This window comes from Molothrus ater, chromosome 5, assembly GCF_012460135.2.
Source record: "Molothrus ater isolate BHLD 08-10-18 breed brown headed cowbird chromosome 5, BPBGC_Mater_1.1, whole genome shotgun sequence".
NCBI lineage: Eukaryota > Metazoa > Chordata > Aves > Passeriformes > Icteridae > Molothrus > Molothrus ater.
In genome coordinates, this window is record NC_050482.2 from 29,148,367 (window position 1) to 29,167,264 (window position 18,898).

The 18,898-nt window shown below is 38.9% G+C and overlaps 2 protein-coding genes across 3 annotated transcripts in view; one reads left to right on the forward strand and one right to left on the reverse strand.

Annotated features, from left to right (window-relative positions):
* Window positions 1-12,157, forward strand: part of PPHLN1 (periphilin 1) — a 64,013-nt gene extending 51,856 nt beyond the window's left edge. The window contains exon 11 of the mRNA XM_036400303.2: window positions 9,273-12,157. Coding sequence (XP_036256196.1) covers window positions 9,273-9,482 — 210 coding nt within the window. The 3' untranslated portion in view covers window positions 9,483-12,157. The remainder of the gene's footprint in view (window positions 1-9,272) is intronic.
* A 3,504-nt stretch (window positions 12,158-15,661) lies between these two features.
* PRICKLE1 (prickle planar cell polarity protein 1) overlaps window positions 15,662-18,898 on the reverse strand; it is a 65,826-nt gene continuing 62,589 nt past the window's right edge. For both annotated transcript variants that reach the window (XM_036400301.2, XM_036400302.2), the window contains exon 8: window positions 15,662-17,901. In XM_036400301.2, the coding sequence (XP_036256194.1) occupies window positions 17,045-17,901 (857 nt within the window). In that variant the 3' untranslated portion in view covers window positions 15,662-17,044. The remainder of the gene's footprint in view (window positions 17,902-18,898) is intronic.

The following is an 18,898-nucleotide window of genomic DNA, read 5'->3' on the forward strand; positions in this document are numbered from 1 at the left end:
GCTGTTGCTTTTCTATTCTGAGAAGCTGCCCATTACACATAGTAGTTTACTTGGTTTGTGTAGTATTTTCTTTATGCTGCATATGTGATGAAAAAACCTACCCTTTGGCATGCAATTTCATACTTGCTTTAGCATTTTTTTAACCATTAAAGAAAAAATTCAAGTTGCTCTTTATATAGTGATGGGGAGGAAGTCTTCACTTGTGAGGACTGGTTCTTAAACTCATAGATCCACCTGCTTTGAATTTGTATTAGCAATGCTGTGCCAGTTAATTGTGCTACTAATCTGCTCAGAGTTGCTCTTAATTGGAAAGAAGGGGTTGTTGTTGGGTTTTATTTTTGTTTTGTTTGTTTTTTATTACTGCTTATTTTCATTGTGCAATTGGAGAAAATACAGGCAATCCACACCTCTGGGTAAAATGCCATCTTGCCCATTAACAAAAATGAGCCCACTTTAGGCAGAATGTTGTTGAACCTGAGAATATTTGTAGCTGAGGATATTTGTTGAAATTGAAAGTGGGATGACTTTTCTTGAGGGAAAACTAAGTCATCGCAAGTCAGTTTTGGGTAAAATCAAATGCGTAATTCTTGATCTTGACTTCAACACAGTCAATCTGTGTGGATTTTGAACTACTGTACATTTCATACAAAATATTTGTCTGGTTTTATGACAAGAAAGATTGGTTTGTCATTTTATTGTTGCTGTTAATATACAGCCCATTCTGCTGAAGCTTAAATGAATATCACTTTCCTTTATGGTCAGTGGACATAACTGAAAATTATTTAAAGCATTTTTAACAAGACAATTAACCTAGAGTCTTTTACAGATAAACTTCACCCTTCCTGTTTTGGATGGAGCAATAACTTTACTGTGGATCAGATTTAGGAAGTGGCTTTCCATCAATTCAGTATTTTATAAATAAAAAGTTGTAGGGTGAGGCCCTTCCTTTGGCATAAAGCTGATTATTTCCTGTTTAATCCTAAACTGGTGTATTTCAACTAATGGAAGTTTCCTAGCATCTGTTGGAGAGGAGAGTTTTTAGGATTTTGTTTTCATTTATGCTCCTACAAAAACAGAGTTTCTGTGGTTTTGACTATTATTATAGAACAAAGAGAAATTACTAGATATATTAATAGTTACCCTTTTACAACTTTTGAACGTGGCTGCACAGTTATTTGTACCATGGCATTCTTAAGCATACAGCTGAGTATTCTTAAACATGAGCTACATTGACACATCTTCAAGAGATCATCAGTCCTTCCAGTGAGATTTAGAAACTGATCAATTGTAATTGCAATGGGTTTTTTTAAATTTCATATTTATCATCTCCTTGCACAGGGCACACACTTTCTATAAGAAGAGGCAGAATTTAAACTTGTACTGCTGTTTTACCTAAGGAACACACAAGTTAATATATGAAGTAACTCTACCCTCATCCAACACATCTGTTGTAAAGAAGCCTATGAAATCGAGGCCACACACAAACTGGTCTCCAAGGGCCTGTAGTTGGTGTTAAAATGCTGTTATTATGTGGTCTGATTGGTTTAGTGAAGAATAATCTCCAGTAAAACCATGTAATATAATAGTCCTTGCTCTCCCACATGGGAGCTACTTCTGCTTGACTAAGCAAGACATTTCTTGAAGAAGTAATAATACACTTGTTCTTGCCAAAATGTAACATTAAATGAAGTGTATAATCATGTACATTTCTGTTGTGTACCAGTTCTTGTTCATTTAAACATTTGTGTCAAGTCCTCCACCATAGTATTAAAAAAATAGTAGACACATGGATTTCCTAGCAATATATTTAAAATAAATTCTTACTCCTTGTTGAAAACTTGTGTGTAGTACTTTTAAAGCAATGAGTAACTACTTGGAATTTGTAAGCTTTCATAAATGAAGATTCTCTTTTCTAAATAGCACCAACTTTTGCTATGATTGTTCTGAATCATAACAGCCTTGCTCTACAGATTTGTCCTTGGGTAACCACCGCTGTAAACAGGCACTGCACTTGCTGAGGGACTTGACATTTTATTACTTTTTAATTACATTATTCTTTAGGTCTCCTCAACAGTGTCATACAAAAGCTGGATTCACACAGGTCAATCATTCTGACCAGGGTTGTGTCTCAGGACCCAAGCCAACTCTTGAAGATTTTCACCTTTGAAAATGTATTTGTAAACTCAGCAGAGTTGGTCACTGTTGACACAGACACCCACCCCTCAGTTTTACAGAGCACTTTTCGTAGTAGAATTCTGCTTTTAAATGAAGAGAAAGCCTTGTGTGGTGGCATTGTTTCAGACTGCATGTCCTCTATCAGATTAGTTTAGTGAAAGGGATGTGTGATGCTGTGACCTAGAAGTGAAGTGCTGCAAACCAGCTGAACAGAAACGCTCCAGCTCCCAGCACCCTCCCCTGCTCACCTGCTGCTGCCCCCATGTATTGCCAATACTGGTCCTTGAGGACAAAGTGGAGCTCAAATCTGAATCTCTGTCTCTTTTAAAGTGAAGGCTCTATCAACATCTCTTCCACACAAGGGACTTCCAGGAGACTTTTTAGTCAGATATTTAGATGCCAAAAATGGTGGGTTATTTCTGAAAGTTGATTAAATCTATTGAAGTGCCTAAAAAGGAACTTGAAAGTTTCATTGGAAAAGGAGACAGAATTGCATTTAAGTGCAAATAACTTTAATAATTTGCATATCTTCAGTAAGAAGCAAATTGACATGAAATTGTTCATTATTGCATAATAGATTAAATAACTTGTTTCCCCCAGTTTGCATTTCAATGAGTATCTAATTGGTCTATAAACACATTGATTAATGGGTGTAGAAAATATTTCATGGATACAGGGCAAAATTGTTAGTGTGTTTTTAAGAAAGGAATAGAGTACACTTCTTGATATGTTAAACATTGTGCGCCACTGTAAACTGTATACTATCATAACCAAGCATTGAATTTGTTCTGTTAATTTAGTTTTTTGTAACCATAAAAATTAGTTCATTTTGGTTGAAAATCAGTTTTAAATGTCTTGATCATGAAAATTGTCTGCAAGTGGTTTAATGACATTTCTGAGCATTCTTTGCACTGTGGAGCTATAAACTTATATTTTGTACTCATAAACGTAACAGTACAATTACATTGCCACTGCAGTGATGAGAATGTCTGTGTACTCTTTTAGTAGTGGATTAACTTATTGTAGTTGGGAAGAGTAAATTTTGGGTAAGTTAATGAAATCTAATTTACGTGGTTGAAAAAAAATTCCAAGATAACACATAAATAAATGAAAAAGAAGGGATTTGGGAAGAGGTAATAATTACTTTTAAAAGATGCCATTGACAAAGAAAAAGCTGTGATAGGGGCAATTCAATGTTTAGTAGTTTCCCAGTTTGCTTAAGCTTACATACACAATTAAAATGCAAATTTGACTGCATATTCAATCAGGTTAGAGTTAGGTCTACATTACAAAAAATTCAGTATTGTTTTTAGTTAGAAGTAGAAGAAAAATTATACCTCATAGTCTGTTCTCACCCATGCTAGGAAAACCTGGCACAGACGTGGCTTGGTTAATAGAAGACTGGTTTGTCCGACTTGTTTTAGGTCTGCTTAGGAGGGGAAATAAGAAGCTGGTTTATACCACCAGAGGGCTATACCAAACCAGCTATCATAGTTTAGGTGAGGGAACAAAAGCTGTTATCTCTGTCTGGTGTAGGGGGGCCCTGGGGCATCATTGAAGTGAGGGAAATTTCCAGCAGTTTGCTCATGGAGTGTCTGGAATGGACACGGTATGGCTTTCAAACTGGTGCTGTACTTGTGCTCTGCATGTTGATGCTCTGCCTTTCAGTGAGAAATCAAACAACTACCAGGGAGCAGGTTGCTTCTTTCCTTCTTGCATGGAGTGTTTGATACTTGTTGGAAATATGCTCTTAGTAACTGACAAGCTTCTGTCTTCTGAAAGATAATATATGAAATGTGTACTTGCATGAATCACAGATGCAAAATTGTGATTGCTGGGCATGTTGGGTCTTCTCAAAGTGAGTTAATATCTAAGGGTTGCAGGCTATTTAACGTGGTTTCTGAGCCACAGCCCTGGCTCCTTCCCCTGTGGTAACAGAGCCTTGGGGGGTCTTTGGCCTTTGGATGAGGAGCTGAGAGCAGGCATCTGGAAGATGAGTACTGACTCACAGGCACTGATGGTGGGCTGTGTACATATGGTGCAGAGCTGCTCACAGAGTCTAGACTTGCGTCGTGCTGCTCTGAAGGAGTTCTGGTGGAGGCGAGAGAGTGTTACATCAATCTTGAAATGTATGGAATGCTAAAAATACTCCAAAAAAAAACCCAGGAAAGGTTGTAAGGAAAAAGATCAAGAAGTTGGAAATTACAGATTAAATCATGGCATCAATTTTGCCTGCTAAATCATCATATCCACCTAATGGATGTGGTCTTTATCGTGTTTGCTGGTCCTGCTTGTCTCTGTGTGCAGAAATACCCCCTTCTGCACTGGAGTTTGCCCATCTCCTGCATATGGCTGCTCAAGCCTGGCAGGTGCAAGTCTCTGGATGAATTCTATGGAAGAGGTTTTCATGTGTGCATGAATCCAAGAGCACTCAATAACAGTGCCACAGTGTCATATTCATTCAAAACCGTATTTGGAGAGGAAAGTGTTTTAATACCTGCATATAAAATAAAGCACATCCATTAGAACAGTTCTCCCAGAAATGAGAAGTGGAGATTCATTTGAGTCCCTTCTAAATAAGGAGAAATTTGCATTTCCCATTTGCTACTCAGTTCTACTTTCTAGAAGCTGTGGACATGTAAGATGCAGAAGCTAACTTTTGTATCCTGGTGGGACCAGTCTTCCAGAGAGTCATTCCAATTATCAGAGAATTTCTCTCTTGTTTCCCTTTTCCTAAAAGCCTGTTTAGAATAGATACTGTGGTTTTAGCTGTTCTGAGTCACCTTGAGAAGTTAAAAAAAACTTCTTTGCACAGACTGTAGAGCTAAGCTAGGGAAACTGGGTGCATGGGTTGAAATAAGGCTTGTCCTCATCCCCTTTGAATACCATTGTTTGGTCTTGCTGTTGAAATAAAGCTGGCCAGGTATGCAAGATTTTGAGATCAAGATTGCTCTCATGATTCTTGTAGCCTGTAGTTATTTGCAGGGGAGGGCATCCTAAGTTCTAATTTGCATTGTCATTACTGTTTATGTTGTCCAACAGCTCTTTTGCACAAAGTGTATGTGTGGCTCTGGAACAGTTTTGAAGAAAACCATAGTGCTGTGCTAGTCAGAAAATTATATGGACTGTCAGTGAGTAGTAGGCATGTTGTCCCTGGCTATGTGTAATGTCACCCATCAGCAAAGCCATTCATCCTTCAGTTTAAGCCAAGACCACTTTTAGATTATCATTGAAAGAGGGATATAGCAGTCAAAGACATGAGCAATCCCCATGTGCTTGCTTCTGCCCCTCTTTCTTCCTGTTCAGAGGTTGTTAACATTCCACAGCTGAGCTGGAAGAAGAGAGTGTTTGATATCCATAATTTTTTCCATGTCAATGTCATACATTGTAATTCAAGACACTGTTGATGGCACTTTGAAGCTCACTGTGAAAACTTGGCATAGATGTAGATGAGGGAGTTCTCAAAAGTTTCATTCTGCCTGCAGAGTTCTAGGGCTTGATTGCCTCCAACCTGGGCAACTGACATCTTCATTGCTCTAACTAGGTCTGGAAGTAAATGTCTTTTAGCTATATTTAAACAGCTCCAAGTGTAAATTTTGGTTTAACTTTCTCAAATAAATGAGGTGTGTTCACTAAGATATTGCAGGTGCATCACAACTTTATATTTGCATCAAGTACTTACACAGAGAATGGCACAGCAAAGGGCTGATCTCAGCCAGAGCCTCTATGCCCTTATCATGTAACATTCTAAAATGCCATGAGAATAATATAAAAGTATGCATATATGTGATCCTGTGACCTCACAGATGCCAGATGTGCTGATTTTGGAAAACACTTCAAAGAACTTGAATTCAGCTTAAATACTTGCCATGCATAGGAGAAGCAAGAGTGCATATATCTATATATATGCAGATATAGATATATACAGTGTGTGTATTTAATATTGTATTTACATATTTGGAAGTAGAACAGCTGTTTCTACTTTTTCTTCATCTACTTAGTAAAGTTTTACACGCTCTTTCCATTATGCTGGTGCTGTAACTTAGGTCAGAGAATGAATGTATGCTAGGGCCATGGTAAATGAGAGCCCTGTGGCTCTAGCTGTTTTCAGGATTATCTGATTTATATGTCAGACAGAATAATCATGTCATTGGTATCATTCCTTTTCTTGTTTTTCATTTTAAAACTGTTATTTCTTCTTTCTCCACACATGGAATCATTTTCAGGTTTTAGTTCCAGATGTTTACAGATGAGCTTTCTATGGTCTGAGCTCAAAATCAGTATCAGCTGGAATTTTAAAGATAGGGTTATTTTCATATGTTGTGGATCACGAGTTCTTCCAGTATTTTTCTCCAACAGAGAGCTCTTTCTGCATGGTTGGAATCTTTTCTGCAGTTTTCTTTCTTCCTCAAGCATCACATTCTCATCTTATTTGTCAGAATAGCCTCCTTTTATTCTCTCTAAAGATAGATATTAATGTCATGCCACTGTTCCCTCTTCTTTCAAGAGCTTTCAGTGCTTTCACAAAACACTGAAAGTAATTTTTTTTCAAGTCATTGATTGTACCAATAAGCTGTAATTAATTAACATATTCAGTATTGATATTCTTGTAATTGATAATTGCCATTTCCTTCTGTAAAGCAAAGTAACATATCTCTGAAAGTTGGTAGTTGTGCCTTGACTTCAGAAAGAAACTATTTTGTGAAGTTTTCACTTTAAGACCATGGCTCACAGTTCTTTCAGTTGTGCTGATGCATCTGGTTTTAGAATTGAATCACTGAATCACATTAATGGGGTGGGGGGGGGGAAAGAAATTTTAAAAGGGAACATCTCAGTGATGCAATTTACGTTGCAGCTATACAAATAGATTTATTAGCACAATTGTGGTGGAGGCAGATTGTACCAGCATCAGAATTAGCAGCTGGGGCAGAAAGCTTGTTGAGAGAAAATTGCTCAATTATTGTTAGAGGAGCTGAGCTGTTTCCTTTGTTTTCTGTTGTTAAAAGTGCCTTCCTGCTCCACCTTTGCCCTCTTCCCCAGTTTAGGTAAATTCTATTTTTTAAAAGTCTTTTGTCACAAAATATTGAAAATGTTCATTTCTTTGGTGAAGGTGTTTAGTTTCCAGACTGTTGTGACAGCAGAGTGACTTTTTGGATTCAGCGATGACAGGGGCTCTCTTGATTCTCTTCCAAGTCTTCTTTTGTGAAAATTTGGAAGAAAAATGTGCTTAGCTCAAGCTAGTATTTATATGCTAAGAGTCACAGAATTTCATCTGGGCTAGTTCTTTGTGGTGTTTGGGAGAAGTAGCAGGTAGCACTATTTGCCTTTAGTTTGCAGACCCATGAAAAGTAGAGTATTTCCTTCAGTTGTAGCTTTGGGTGCCTCCCTGTGCAACTCTTTTTGAGCTTTTCCTTTGGGAAGAGAGAAAAAAGTAACACAGATTTCCTCCATTTGAAGTTTTTACAAAGTACCATGTTTTACTTGCTGTGGAGCATGAGCTCTGAGAGTCTGGAATTTGTGCTGTTATTTTACTACCAAAGAACTACAAAGCAGGAAACAAACCCCTCTCTGAAAAAAATGCCATGTGCATTTCCACACTTAAAAATGTTTGGCTCAAGTTTGGTTTGGGCTACACTCTTCTTTTTGACTTGTTACTCTCCACTGAAATTTAGTTCCTTCCAAAAGGTTTTTATTTGCCAAACGGTGTTTGAAAAGTGGGTCTGATCTTAAACTGTTTTCCTATACTATGCTATTAAGCATTTAAGAAATATCTTCATTAAAGGTATCATGATAATCATTGTGTTTCTAAGAATAGTTTAGTTTTGTACAGAATGTTGGGGCTTTTTGCTGTTTTTCTGACATGAAGATGCTTGAGTGACCTCAGACTGGTCCTTATGAATGGGTTCTTAGGGTGGGTTTTCACTGGGGGAGGGAAGGGTGTGCTTTGTTTGGTTTTTTATTTTGTTTTTAGTAAAGGGGAATTGCTTACATACAGTTGTATCATTTCTGTCCACAATACAGATAAGTGTGAAAGGAAAGGGTTGCACATCTCTGTGAAAAACAAGTTCTAAGACAAGCAGACAATACCAAAAGATAATCATACTTGGAAGAATATCAACATTTTAGCTTTTTTTCCTCAAAAAAAGATGTATGGAGATAGAAAACTTACTTATCTTCAGTCAAAAAGCTAATGTATTTTCTAAATGGAAATTGGCCTAAGAGGTTTGAAAATAAGTTGCATCTGGCAGTTGGAAGACTTTGAGAAGTTCCTTTTTTGCTGGGTGTTCAGATGAATAAACTTAGCTGGAATTTGGAAAAAAATTTGAAACGTCACTGACTTGCTTTGGAAATTGCATAAGAGTATTCAATTTATGCATATGTTTATTATGCATGCGTTTATATATTTTAATTTATGCATGTGCTTATGTTTGTTGCTGCAAAACAATTGCAGAGATAATGAAAAGTTAGTTCACCTCAAATGTGGTGCATGACTAGCTTGCAAACTCTCCATTCTTTGTGGGAGATGGATTCAGGTAAACCACTGCTGGGACTTCTTTAATCCTTAGTGATTAAAGGCATCCCAACTAATTAAAGTCTTCTTTGTCAAGGAGTTCTATAAGAAACAGATATCCAATAAACAAACAAAATTTGGTGAAATTATTTAAACACATCTTATATTTGAAGTATTAGGAAGGATTACAAATGAAATTCTTGGTGCTTTGTATGAAGATTGAGATTGCTAGACATTTCGCAGTTTAATTTTAAATATATTGAAATGAAAAGAAAATCTGGTTTAGCATTTGTACTTTGCTTTACTGTTATCTATTAAATATTGCTGCAAGGGGAACTCATTTCTCTATTATGGTATTTCACCTTATAAAAGTTATTTTTGGTATCCAGATAGTGCTGAGCTAGTTACATTTTTATTAGCACAGGTCAGAAGAGAGGAAATGGTCAGTAAGTTTTACAGCTGAAATTCAAGTTAAATCCAATATCCTTTGTTATGTTTGGATCTAACTCAATAAGGGTTAATGTAAATAATGTGCTAATGTAAAGACTTTTGCATTTAATAATTTTCTAAAATGTGTTGTTTCTAGGTCTACAGACAAGACTGTGAAACCTTTGGCATGGTAGTGAAGATGCTAATTGATAAAGATCCATCATTAGAGAAGTCCATTCAGTTTGCCCTGAGGCAGAATTTGCATGAAATAGGTGAGCGATGCATTGAAGAACTCAAACATTTCATTGCTCAGTACGATGCTGCCAACCAAGATGTGTCAGAGCCCTTCAAAGAGGGCTCATACTAAGGACAAAAATATGCTTTTAGATCCTCTGCATTGTGTCTGCCATAGTACATAAATCTACTTTCTGTGGGGAAAGAGGAACTTTTGTTTGAGGTTTGAACCCAAGGCCTGTGCTCCTTTCCAGTAGCTCAGGTGGCTGTTCCCTTGTCCTCTGTGGTCTCCACGATTGTATTCATCCTACCTGTTCTTGTTGACATATATTCCTTTGAAAGGATGTTCTTTTCAAAAATGCTGTAAAGCAATGAACTGCTTTTGAAATGTTACACAGTTACCTTGGAAAAAATGATCAGTCTAATGTCTGTACACTTACATTTTGATGCTCACAAGTGTAACTTGAAACATTGTATTTTTTATTAAAATTACATGAAGCCCCTCTCATTCCTCAAGTTATGCACAAATATGTCTTGTTATCATACATGCTATAGGAAGGGAAAACTTGCAAAATTGGTCACAGTTATGATTTAAATTATTTAGTCTGGTTTAATTTAAAAAATCAGCTGAATTCTGTAAAATTACACTAGGGTTTATCTCTAGTCTCTGACTGCCAGAGTAATTAACTACTTGATGTAAAAAGTGCTGTATTTTTGTTCTAATTGCAGGTTCTACAAAATGCCTTTTAAATTTTGGTGTTTTCCATATCATGACTCACTACTAGTAAACAGTATTATGTAGGAGGGTTCCATTTCTTGTTACTGTTTGCTCTGTTTTTAACTACACTGTACAGAATGTAGCTGTGGGCAGCCACTGAGCAAGGAAAGGTCACTTTTCCTACTCTGTTGCTCTCCCCACTTACAACTTCTCAAGCCTTTTCATCCATCAGTTTTAACAATAAGGAGGCTGTTATGTAATCTTTATTTCCAGCTTTAAGAAGGAGCAGGAATTGGGGTGTCAAGGATGGACAAGGAAAGTGAGCAGGACCATCTCTTCAGTAAACCCAGATGTCTTGGTTTGAAAAGACAGGTGTCTGCTAAGAAGGCAGGAGCCTCTCTTGAAATGGAAAATGTAAACCCCCTCCCTCTGAATTATTATAATTTTGAAATTAAGGTGCTTTCAGGCAAAGATATGGGAATAGGAATAACAGCTCTTTACTAGGAAAATTAAAATAAAAATGCAGAGATACAAAACAACACTGACAGAGTCAGAATACAACCTAACACCTTCTTGGTCAGTGTGTTGGTAGCGGTCTGATTAAATGGTGGCTGCAGTCCTCCTGGAGTGACAAGAGTGGTTCTGTTAAAGCCCTGGTCCTGTAGAAGGGTGTAGTTTTCCAGTTGTGGTGTAGATGGGCCTGGTCTTCCTCTGGGAATCCAGTGGAAAAAGGCTCCTTTTTCCTATTTTGGAATACCTAAAGATATTCCAAATCTCAGATTTTTATCTAGGTAGGAATGCTTGGCTCCTCCCCCTGGGTGGAGCATCTCACACCTGGGATGGTGTAATTTTCAGTCAGGCAGTGAGACTCCATGGCCCATTAACAGAAGGCATCTCCTTGGACTGAGGATGGGTCCTGGAAGAGATAAAGAAAACTGCCCCACCTGGTTTTAACAGCTGGCTCATTAACAGGATATCCCCCCCTAGAGTTATGAGGGATGGGCATGGAAGAGATAAAGAACACTGCTCCACCTGGTTTCAACAGATGGTGATAGAATACATACTTCTGGTTACATCTTACATTGCAGCCTTAGAGACCAGGTTGCTTTCAGTTAGCTGGAATACAAAGTTTATCCTTAAGTCCTCAATTTCACTATCACTTCAAGCCTAGGTGATTCTGGTTAGTGTCCAGCAGCACTTTTGACCTGATAGAACAACTTGCAGTTTGGGAACAGTGGTTAAAGAAAGCCAAGAGGTTCCCAGTGAAAAATATTTAGGATGCAGTGCAATCCTGATGAATACATTTATTAAGGTACTGGTTTTTTATGAGCATTTTAGGAAAGTGATAATGTGAGTCATAATCACAGGGAGGTAAGTATAAGCATGATTGTTTTGTATACATTGCATTTAGAGCATGTGAAACTCTGTAAAAGGACTAATAACCAAACTCACTATTTCCAGATTTCATCAGAATGCTATGCAGAAACACAAAGTAGCCATGATTTGGCATGTACAAGGTACTGTATGTATCACAGCATCTTACACATGCAAATCTTGATATGGTGTATTAAATTTGTATTGCATCAGATTCCTGAGATGCCTGGTTAGTTCTCATGTCAGCGAGGGGAGGTTTTGCGTTGGCTTTTCTTCTTTTCTAAGAGTTCACATTGCTCCAAGGAGATGACCTGCAACTGGGATTGTGTGGGCTGCACAGTGAGTGGGAATCAGCTCGTGGATCCTACAGGATGCTGATTTGGGGAGGGAGAGAGGAGAAGAGAGGCAAGCTACTGTGACATAGTAGTGAGACCTGATCCATTCCTTCTGGCGACAAACTGGTTACTGAGATCAGTTAAAGTCTCCTCTGATGCAGAAGCATAACTACAGCACTTCACTACAGGACTGAGAGCCTTCAGGATGTTACATCTGAGTTTCTACTTTGGGTTAGAAATGCTAATGGAAAAATAATAAAATTGTGTGTAATATATTTTTTATTAAAAATTGCCATTGTTACTGTACAGTTCGTTAGGCGTTTCTTTTGTTAGAAGCCTGATTAAGTTTACTGTTATTAAAGTATCCAAGTTTTCAAGTGCTTTTCTGTAAAGTAAGGCCTAAGTTTACACTCACAGAATCATAGAATATCTCAAGTTGGAAGGGACCTGTAGTGTTGGTTCAATCCAACTCCCTGCTCCTCACTGAACCACTAGGAGCATTGTCCAGATGCTCCTTGAACTCTGGGAGGCTTGGGGCTGTACCACTTTCCTAGGAAGCCTGTTCCAGTGACTAACCATCCTCTCATGTCCAATCTGAACTTCCCCTGATGTAGATTCATTCCATTTCCTTGAGTCCTGTCACTGGGCACCAGAGAGAATTCATTGCCTGCCCCTCTGCTGCCCACCTTGAGGAACCTGTAGAATGCACTGAGGTCACCCCTTAGTCTCATCCAGGGTCCTCCTTTCACCACCTTGATCACCCTGCTCTGGGCACACAAACAGATTCATATCCTTATACTGTGGCACCCAAAACTGCCCCCAGCACTGGAGGTGAGGCTGCCCCAGTGCAGATCAGAGCAGGGCAATCCCCTCCCTTGCCTGGCTGGTGATGCTGTGCCTGATGCCCCCCAGGACATGGGTTGACCCTCCTGGTTTCCCCTCCTAGGGCACTGCTGATTTGAGTATAATTTGCCATCAACTGGGACCTCCAGGTCTCTTTCTGCAGGGCTGCTATCCAACTTCTCATTCCCTAAGTCTCACAGGTCATCAGGGCTGTCCTGTCCCAGGTGGTGAACGTGGCTCTTGCCCTTGTTAAACTTCATGCAGCTGGTCATTGCCTCCCAGCTCCTTAGTCTGTTCAGATCTCTCTGCAGGACTTCTCTGCTCTTGAGGGAATCCACAGCTCCTCTCAATTTAGTATCATCAGCAAACTCACTCAATGGACACTTGTCTTTCTCCATCCAAGAGCACTGGGCCTGAAATTGAGCCCTGTGGAGTCCCACTGGAGACCAGCTGCCAGCCTGAGGTAACACCATTCACCATGCCTAATCATTTGCTTAATCTGAATTTTTTTTTAATTGATTAAACTTTTAAACTTTACTTGTGAACTAGGGAGTCTTTTGAGTTTTTTCTAAGTGCTATTTCTGTGAAAGGTTTAATTCACTTTTCTAATTGACGAGTAACTGATTTTCCATATAATACTTGGCATTGTGTTGAATGTTTGCATTTGAACTTTTGTGATGCATGCTTTCAGTTGATGTAAGTAAAATATAATATTGAAGTCCCTTAACTTAAGGAAGAAACATGGCTTTTATTCTTGCTTGCTTTACAAGTATGTATTTTGGATTAGTTTCATGTCATGTAAAAAAAAGTGTCCCTGATGTAGTAGTCAGCCTCAATGGGGCTCTGAAAAGCTGAAGGAAGAGCAGTGGGGAAAGGAAACATGTTGTGATGGAGGAATTTAATTTGTCACCTTCAGAGCTCCTGAAAACAGAAATTACTCCTAGCACTTCTTAATGTTGCAGATACCCTTAAAAATTAAAAAGAAGGTGGAAATTGAAAGAGTATGGAAATTTAATGCTGTCTGCTAAGACTGAAGTGGTTACTTCTGTAACCTCACTTGGGAGAGTTGGCAGCTTTGAGTGACAATGTGCGCAGTAAAGGTGAAAATCAGCAACAAAACCACTATTGATATGAAAGGAGGTAATGCCAGGTATCAGAGAAGGGACCAAATCCTTGTCACCCTCTTGTCTGCAAGATTTTCATTTTTGATCAGGATAAAGTTTTACCTTGGTATGTTTTACTGTCAGGAAGGTTGTACTGGGTGTGGCTGGGATGGAGTTAAATGTTCTTCATAAAGGCTGGTGCAGTGGTGCTTGGCTTCAGGTTTTTCCTGGAAACATGGTGATAACACTGGGATGTTTTAGCTGTTGCTGAGCAGAGCTTACCCAGAGTCAAGGCCTTTTCTGCCTCTCAGCCCACAGCACCAGTGAGGAGGGTGGGAGTGCACAAGATGTTGGGAGGGAACACAGCCAGGACAGCTGATCCCAACTGACCACAGGTGATAGGGCATCATGCTTGGCATGTAAAACTAGGGATGGGGGTGAGGAGTTTGCCAGGGCTGCTGCTGTTCAAGGACAGGCTGGGTATTGGCTAGTGCTGAGCTAGTGGGTTTTTTGGTATCACTTCAGGGCTTTCTGTTTGGAGTTTGTTTTTATCTATTAAATGGTCTGCAGCTCAGCCCATGAGTTTTCTTATTTTTCTCTCCCCCATCCCACTGGGGGGTAGTGAGTGAGGAGCTGTGTCATGCTTAGGTGCCTACCGGGATACATGCTCCACTAGGAATATGGGTACTACTTCCAGTAACACTAACCACACTTCAGAGCTTTTGTGACTGTATCTGAGTCTTGTGCTGGTCACAGACACTATATCCCATACCATTCCCTTCAAGGTGGAGGAATCAATTAGAAATATTTCTCATAACAAGTTGTCAAAAATAGTAAGATATTGTATATGTCAAACTGAAAAAAATGAAGTCATATAATCATCTTTAAACTTTTTTTTAAAAAAGAAAGTATTAAGAAGCAGTTAACAATCTAGGAGAACTGTAATATTTCATAATGTACTACAGTTTGGGAGAGTACATCTGGTGCATCTCAGGAGATGGTGTGGCATCAGAAGAATTACTTGTGGAGACATTTCTCCATGTCTCCAACATGTGACACAGCAGTAGTGGCACAGTATTTTGTTTCTGAGGATCCTGGTTTCCCATTTTTGGAAACTCAGGTGAGAGTTTCCAAACTCACTGTTCCATTTGGACAGTCCTAATCATCCTTGGAGCATCCTGGGGCAGGGGGTTATGAGCAAGTCAGCATCTCCAGCCCCATAAGCCCTGCCAGTGTGGTGGCTGTAGCATAATTGAGCCCAGCAGGCACATGGCTGCTAGGAAAGGTGCCTGAGCCCTGCAGCAGCCAGATGGAAGCACCCCACGAGGCACCCAGGCATGGCTTTGATCAGCTTCCACCTCCACAAGACCTGTGTGTGCTGGGAAAATGACCTATGTGGTGAGTACCACCTCTGGTCATTTTACCCTGAAAAATACAAGCAATTAACTGCTAGTCTGATTACCCTTAGCAATAGCCTAATTTTCTTTGGTGCAAACCAGTGCTCATGTTCATTCCCTCCCTTACTTCTAGCTGCTTTTGTTTCCCTACTTCTCTATCCTCAAGAAGGGCAAGCTTAGTAAATACTAAAGCCATTGGCTTTCTGACCACCTGAAGAAAGGAAATGAATGAAGTAATAGATGCTTCTTACAAAAAAAAAGCCTGTGAAATGGAACTATCTTCATTAGTGGATAGCACTGTTGAGAAATTCCTGGCCTTTATTTAAAACAGTGGAAGAAGTTTATTATAACTTTAAATAGTTCCTGCTCCATATCTGGTGTTCAAGGCAACTACTGTGATTACCTCCTACTTTATAGTTTTGTCCAGCTTGCCTTCTAGAACCACTTAGTATCTCTCTTCCTTTAGGTAAGCAAACTTCAGAAATTATTTTTGGGGAAGGAGGGGGAACAATAATAAAAAAATCACGTCGACAGGAGTGGCATACTGGTTGTAATGATATATTCCAAGCTTGTGTGGTTTTTACATTTATATAGTTTACATTTTGCTTGACCCATAAATAATACTTGCAAGATTAAGAGGGCCGTAGAGAGTATTTACATAGCCCCACCATGCATATAGAGCTTTTAATACCTAGTAGACAAAATTAAGCTGTTTTGCACTGAACATTTTTCAACTTAAACCCCCTGACTAAAATACAAGCAATATTTGATCCATAACACTGCTGGTAAACCCCTAACAAATCTAGTTTGATATTGTAACAAACTTCTTCAAATTCGGGGATATAAAAATATTCAGATTTTAAAATTTTAACTGTACAATATGTACATTAGTATTTGCACTGTTAAATTATGAATACATTTAAGCCTATGAAATACTACATTATAAATATCAATTTTTTTTTACTTAGAATTGCAGCTAATACATTTTAAAACCTGGATAATGCATGTGAAAAGACACAATTCTGGAGCCTAATCCTTTAAGCCCATATGAAAATACTTGTTACATAAGTGGATCCATTGACTTAAATGGGGTTACATGCCTGAGCAAAGGACTCCAGCAGTGGTACCTCTCTCACTGCTGAGGGGTGGGGGACATGGCAGAAAAAACATCACCACTCATTGGCAGCTAAGTCCAATTTCCAGAAGCTGAATTAATATTTTCCTTTAAACAGGCATGAAAAAACCCCAAACCAAAACCAGCCACCTCACACTTTCTCAAAAAATTTTAGAGGAAAAACCATGAAAGTTAAATGTACAAAACATTCACTGCTGCTTTAGGATACATCAAGGCTTCAAGCATTTCAGCTCCCACCTTATGATTTTTGCTTTCTCAAGGAGCATTTTACATATAAAAAGAATTCAGTTTTTGTATGGAAACTTGAATAAGGAAGAGTGAGCTTTATCAATGAAGAAAGGGCACAGTGTAGAGCCTTCTTTTTCTTGGCAGCAAGAGAAAGAAGTCAAAGAGCACCCCATGTGTCTATAGCTACAGCACAGGACTGACATTTTTATTTATTCATCTTTGTCAAATCCTCTCTCTCGGATAATTCAATGTAGGTGAATAGTGAGCATAAAATAAAATGTTTACAAAACCTCTGTATTAAGAACTGCAGTAACAGTATTTTGACAGCTGAAACACAGTATGTAAACCTAGCAGTATCTGAGCAGATCATTTGGCATGGTGACATTTCTTTCTGAATGTTACTTTTACAATGTAAACTCTGGCACGGTTATCATTTACAGTGGCAAAGCATTATGAACTTCAGCAACTTGCCTAAGTACAATTATTAATATAAAAAAGATGTGGTTCAAACTGTAGCTACAGAATTGACTGGTCCTCTCAGTTAAGAAATACTAGTAATTAATTAAGATATAATACAATTTTTTCCTTTGTGTCCCCTCTTCTTCTTTGATTTGGTTGTCCTTTGTCCAAACTGAGAACTGGATAACGCAGTAGTTGGACCAGAAAGATCATCTGTATAGTATGGATATCTCAATGACCGTGGCTGTGGAATTGGCTGTCCTAGAAAATATCCTTCCTCTTCAGAATCAGATGATGAGGATGAAGTTGAACACCAGGAGTCATCTTCCTCCCCATACAATCCAAAGAACTTATCAACCACCTGATTCCGCAGTGCATAGTCAGACCTGGTATGGGCATATTGTCCGTACAGCTCTGCATTTTGGATATAGGCCCGAAGCTCACGTGAGCTTCTATTCTGAATAAATTTTTCATGATCCTGAGGGGAGTAATAACGAAATCTCTCTCTTGGAGAGCATCTTCTTTCTGTGGCCAAATTAAGTGCATTATCTGAACGAGACTTCCTACTTCTTCTGCGGTGGTGAGAAGGCCGACTTCCACGCTCTTCAAAATGGTAAACACGCCTACGAGTCCTTTCACTCATGGGAGGCTGACGTATTTCAAGGTTCTCATAACTTCCATTATCAATAACATCATCTGAGAACTTCACTTGTTGTGGTCTAGACTGGGATTTGGATCGTCTCAGTACAGGCACCTGCACTGGCTTTTCCTCTGGCAACACTTTTTCCTGACACAACTCTGAGCTCAGGCTCTTCAAGGACTCAGTGCTCCGATGGAGCATTGAAGAATTCAGAGTTCCCATGTTGCTCATCTTCTCACAGTCCTCCACCTCCAGTTCTTGGAAAGTTTGCAAAGAGTAGAGAGATGGCCGTGGCTTGCCTTCTCCATCCATTGAAGCCCCTGTGGTGGGAATGGAGAAAGGAGGAAAAAGAAAATGAGACGAGAACCAAAGAGACAAGTATTATAACAAAATATGAAACATTTCTTGTCACCAAGTGTTTTTTTGAACTATTACCAAAACCACTCCCTTCATAGTAGAATAAGCTTTGTTTTGACTTAAAACATTTAACTATTAATTCTGATGACTAAAGAATTAGCTGTTGTGAGGACAGCAAGAGCAGAAGTTCAATGGGTTGAAAATTTTGAAATATACATACAGGTATGCCTTTTAATTAAAAAGGATTACTTAAAATTATTCTGCAGTCTATGCTTGCCATTCTTAAGGCTAAAATATGTCACATTTCTAGTGTTGCCAAATTCATGTTCCAGCTGTTCTGACAGGGAAGCCAAGCTTACTGCCTTGCAAAGAAGGATCCTTACTCTCAAAAAATCATCAAAAGCATCACATGCCCTTGATAGTCCCAGGTGCAACACCTCCAGTGTCTCCTCCTCCCGTGCCCCCTGAACCAAGCTCCCCTCCTCAGTTCCTTCATTGCTGCTTGACAAATGCAGCCAGCCTGTCGTTGGGCCTCAGCTAGACAAGTAGCTGCCCTAATTCAGGTTACAGGAGGAAAGGAAAGGAGATGATGACTGGACAACTTTTCAAATGGGTCTTAACTGCCAGGTTTGGGCTTTTGTACAGAAATAGGAGAGGAAAGTTAGCACACGCTCTATCCCTTTGGGGGATAAAGTCATGTTTGACAAGGAGGTTCATAAAAGTGCACTATCAGTTTCCCTTTAGTAAGTGGGGAAAAAGAAATCTCACAAATCTAATTGCCTAAGGCTAAGAAGTTTACCATCCTTTTAGATTTTCTACATATTTTTACAAGCAAATCAGGAAGTTATCTAAAGTGTTTTGTAGATTATCTTTAATATCATCCTAATATATAATGCAACTTCTTATACATAAGGTATGGAAAAATAGTAATTTGCTTAAAGCAGTGGTTTGTATATAATA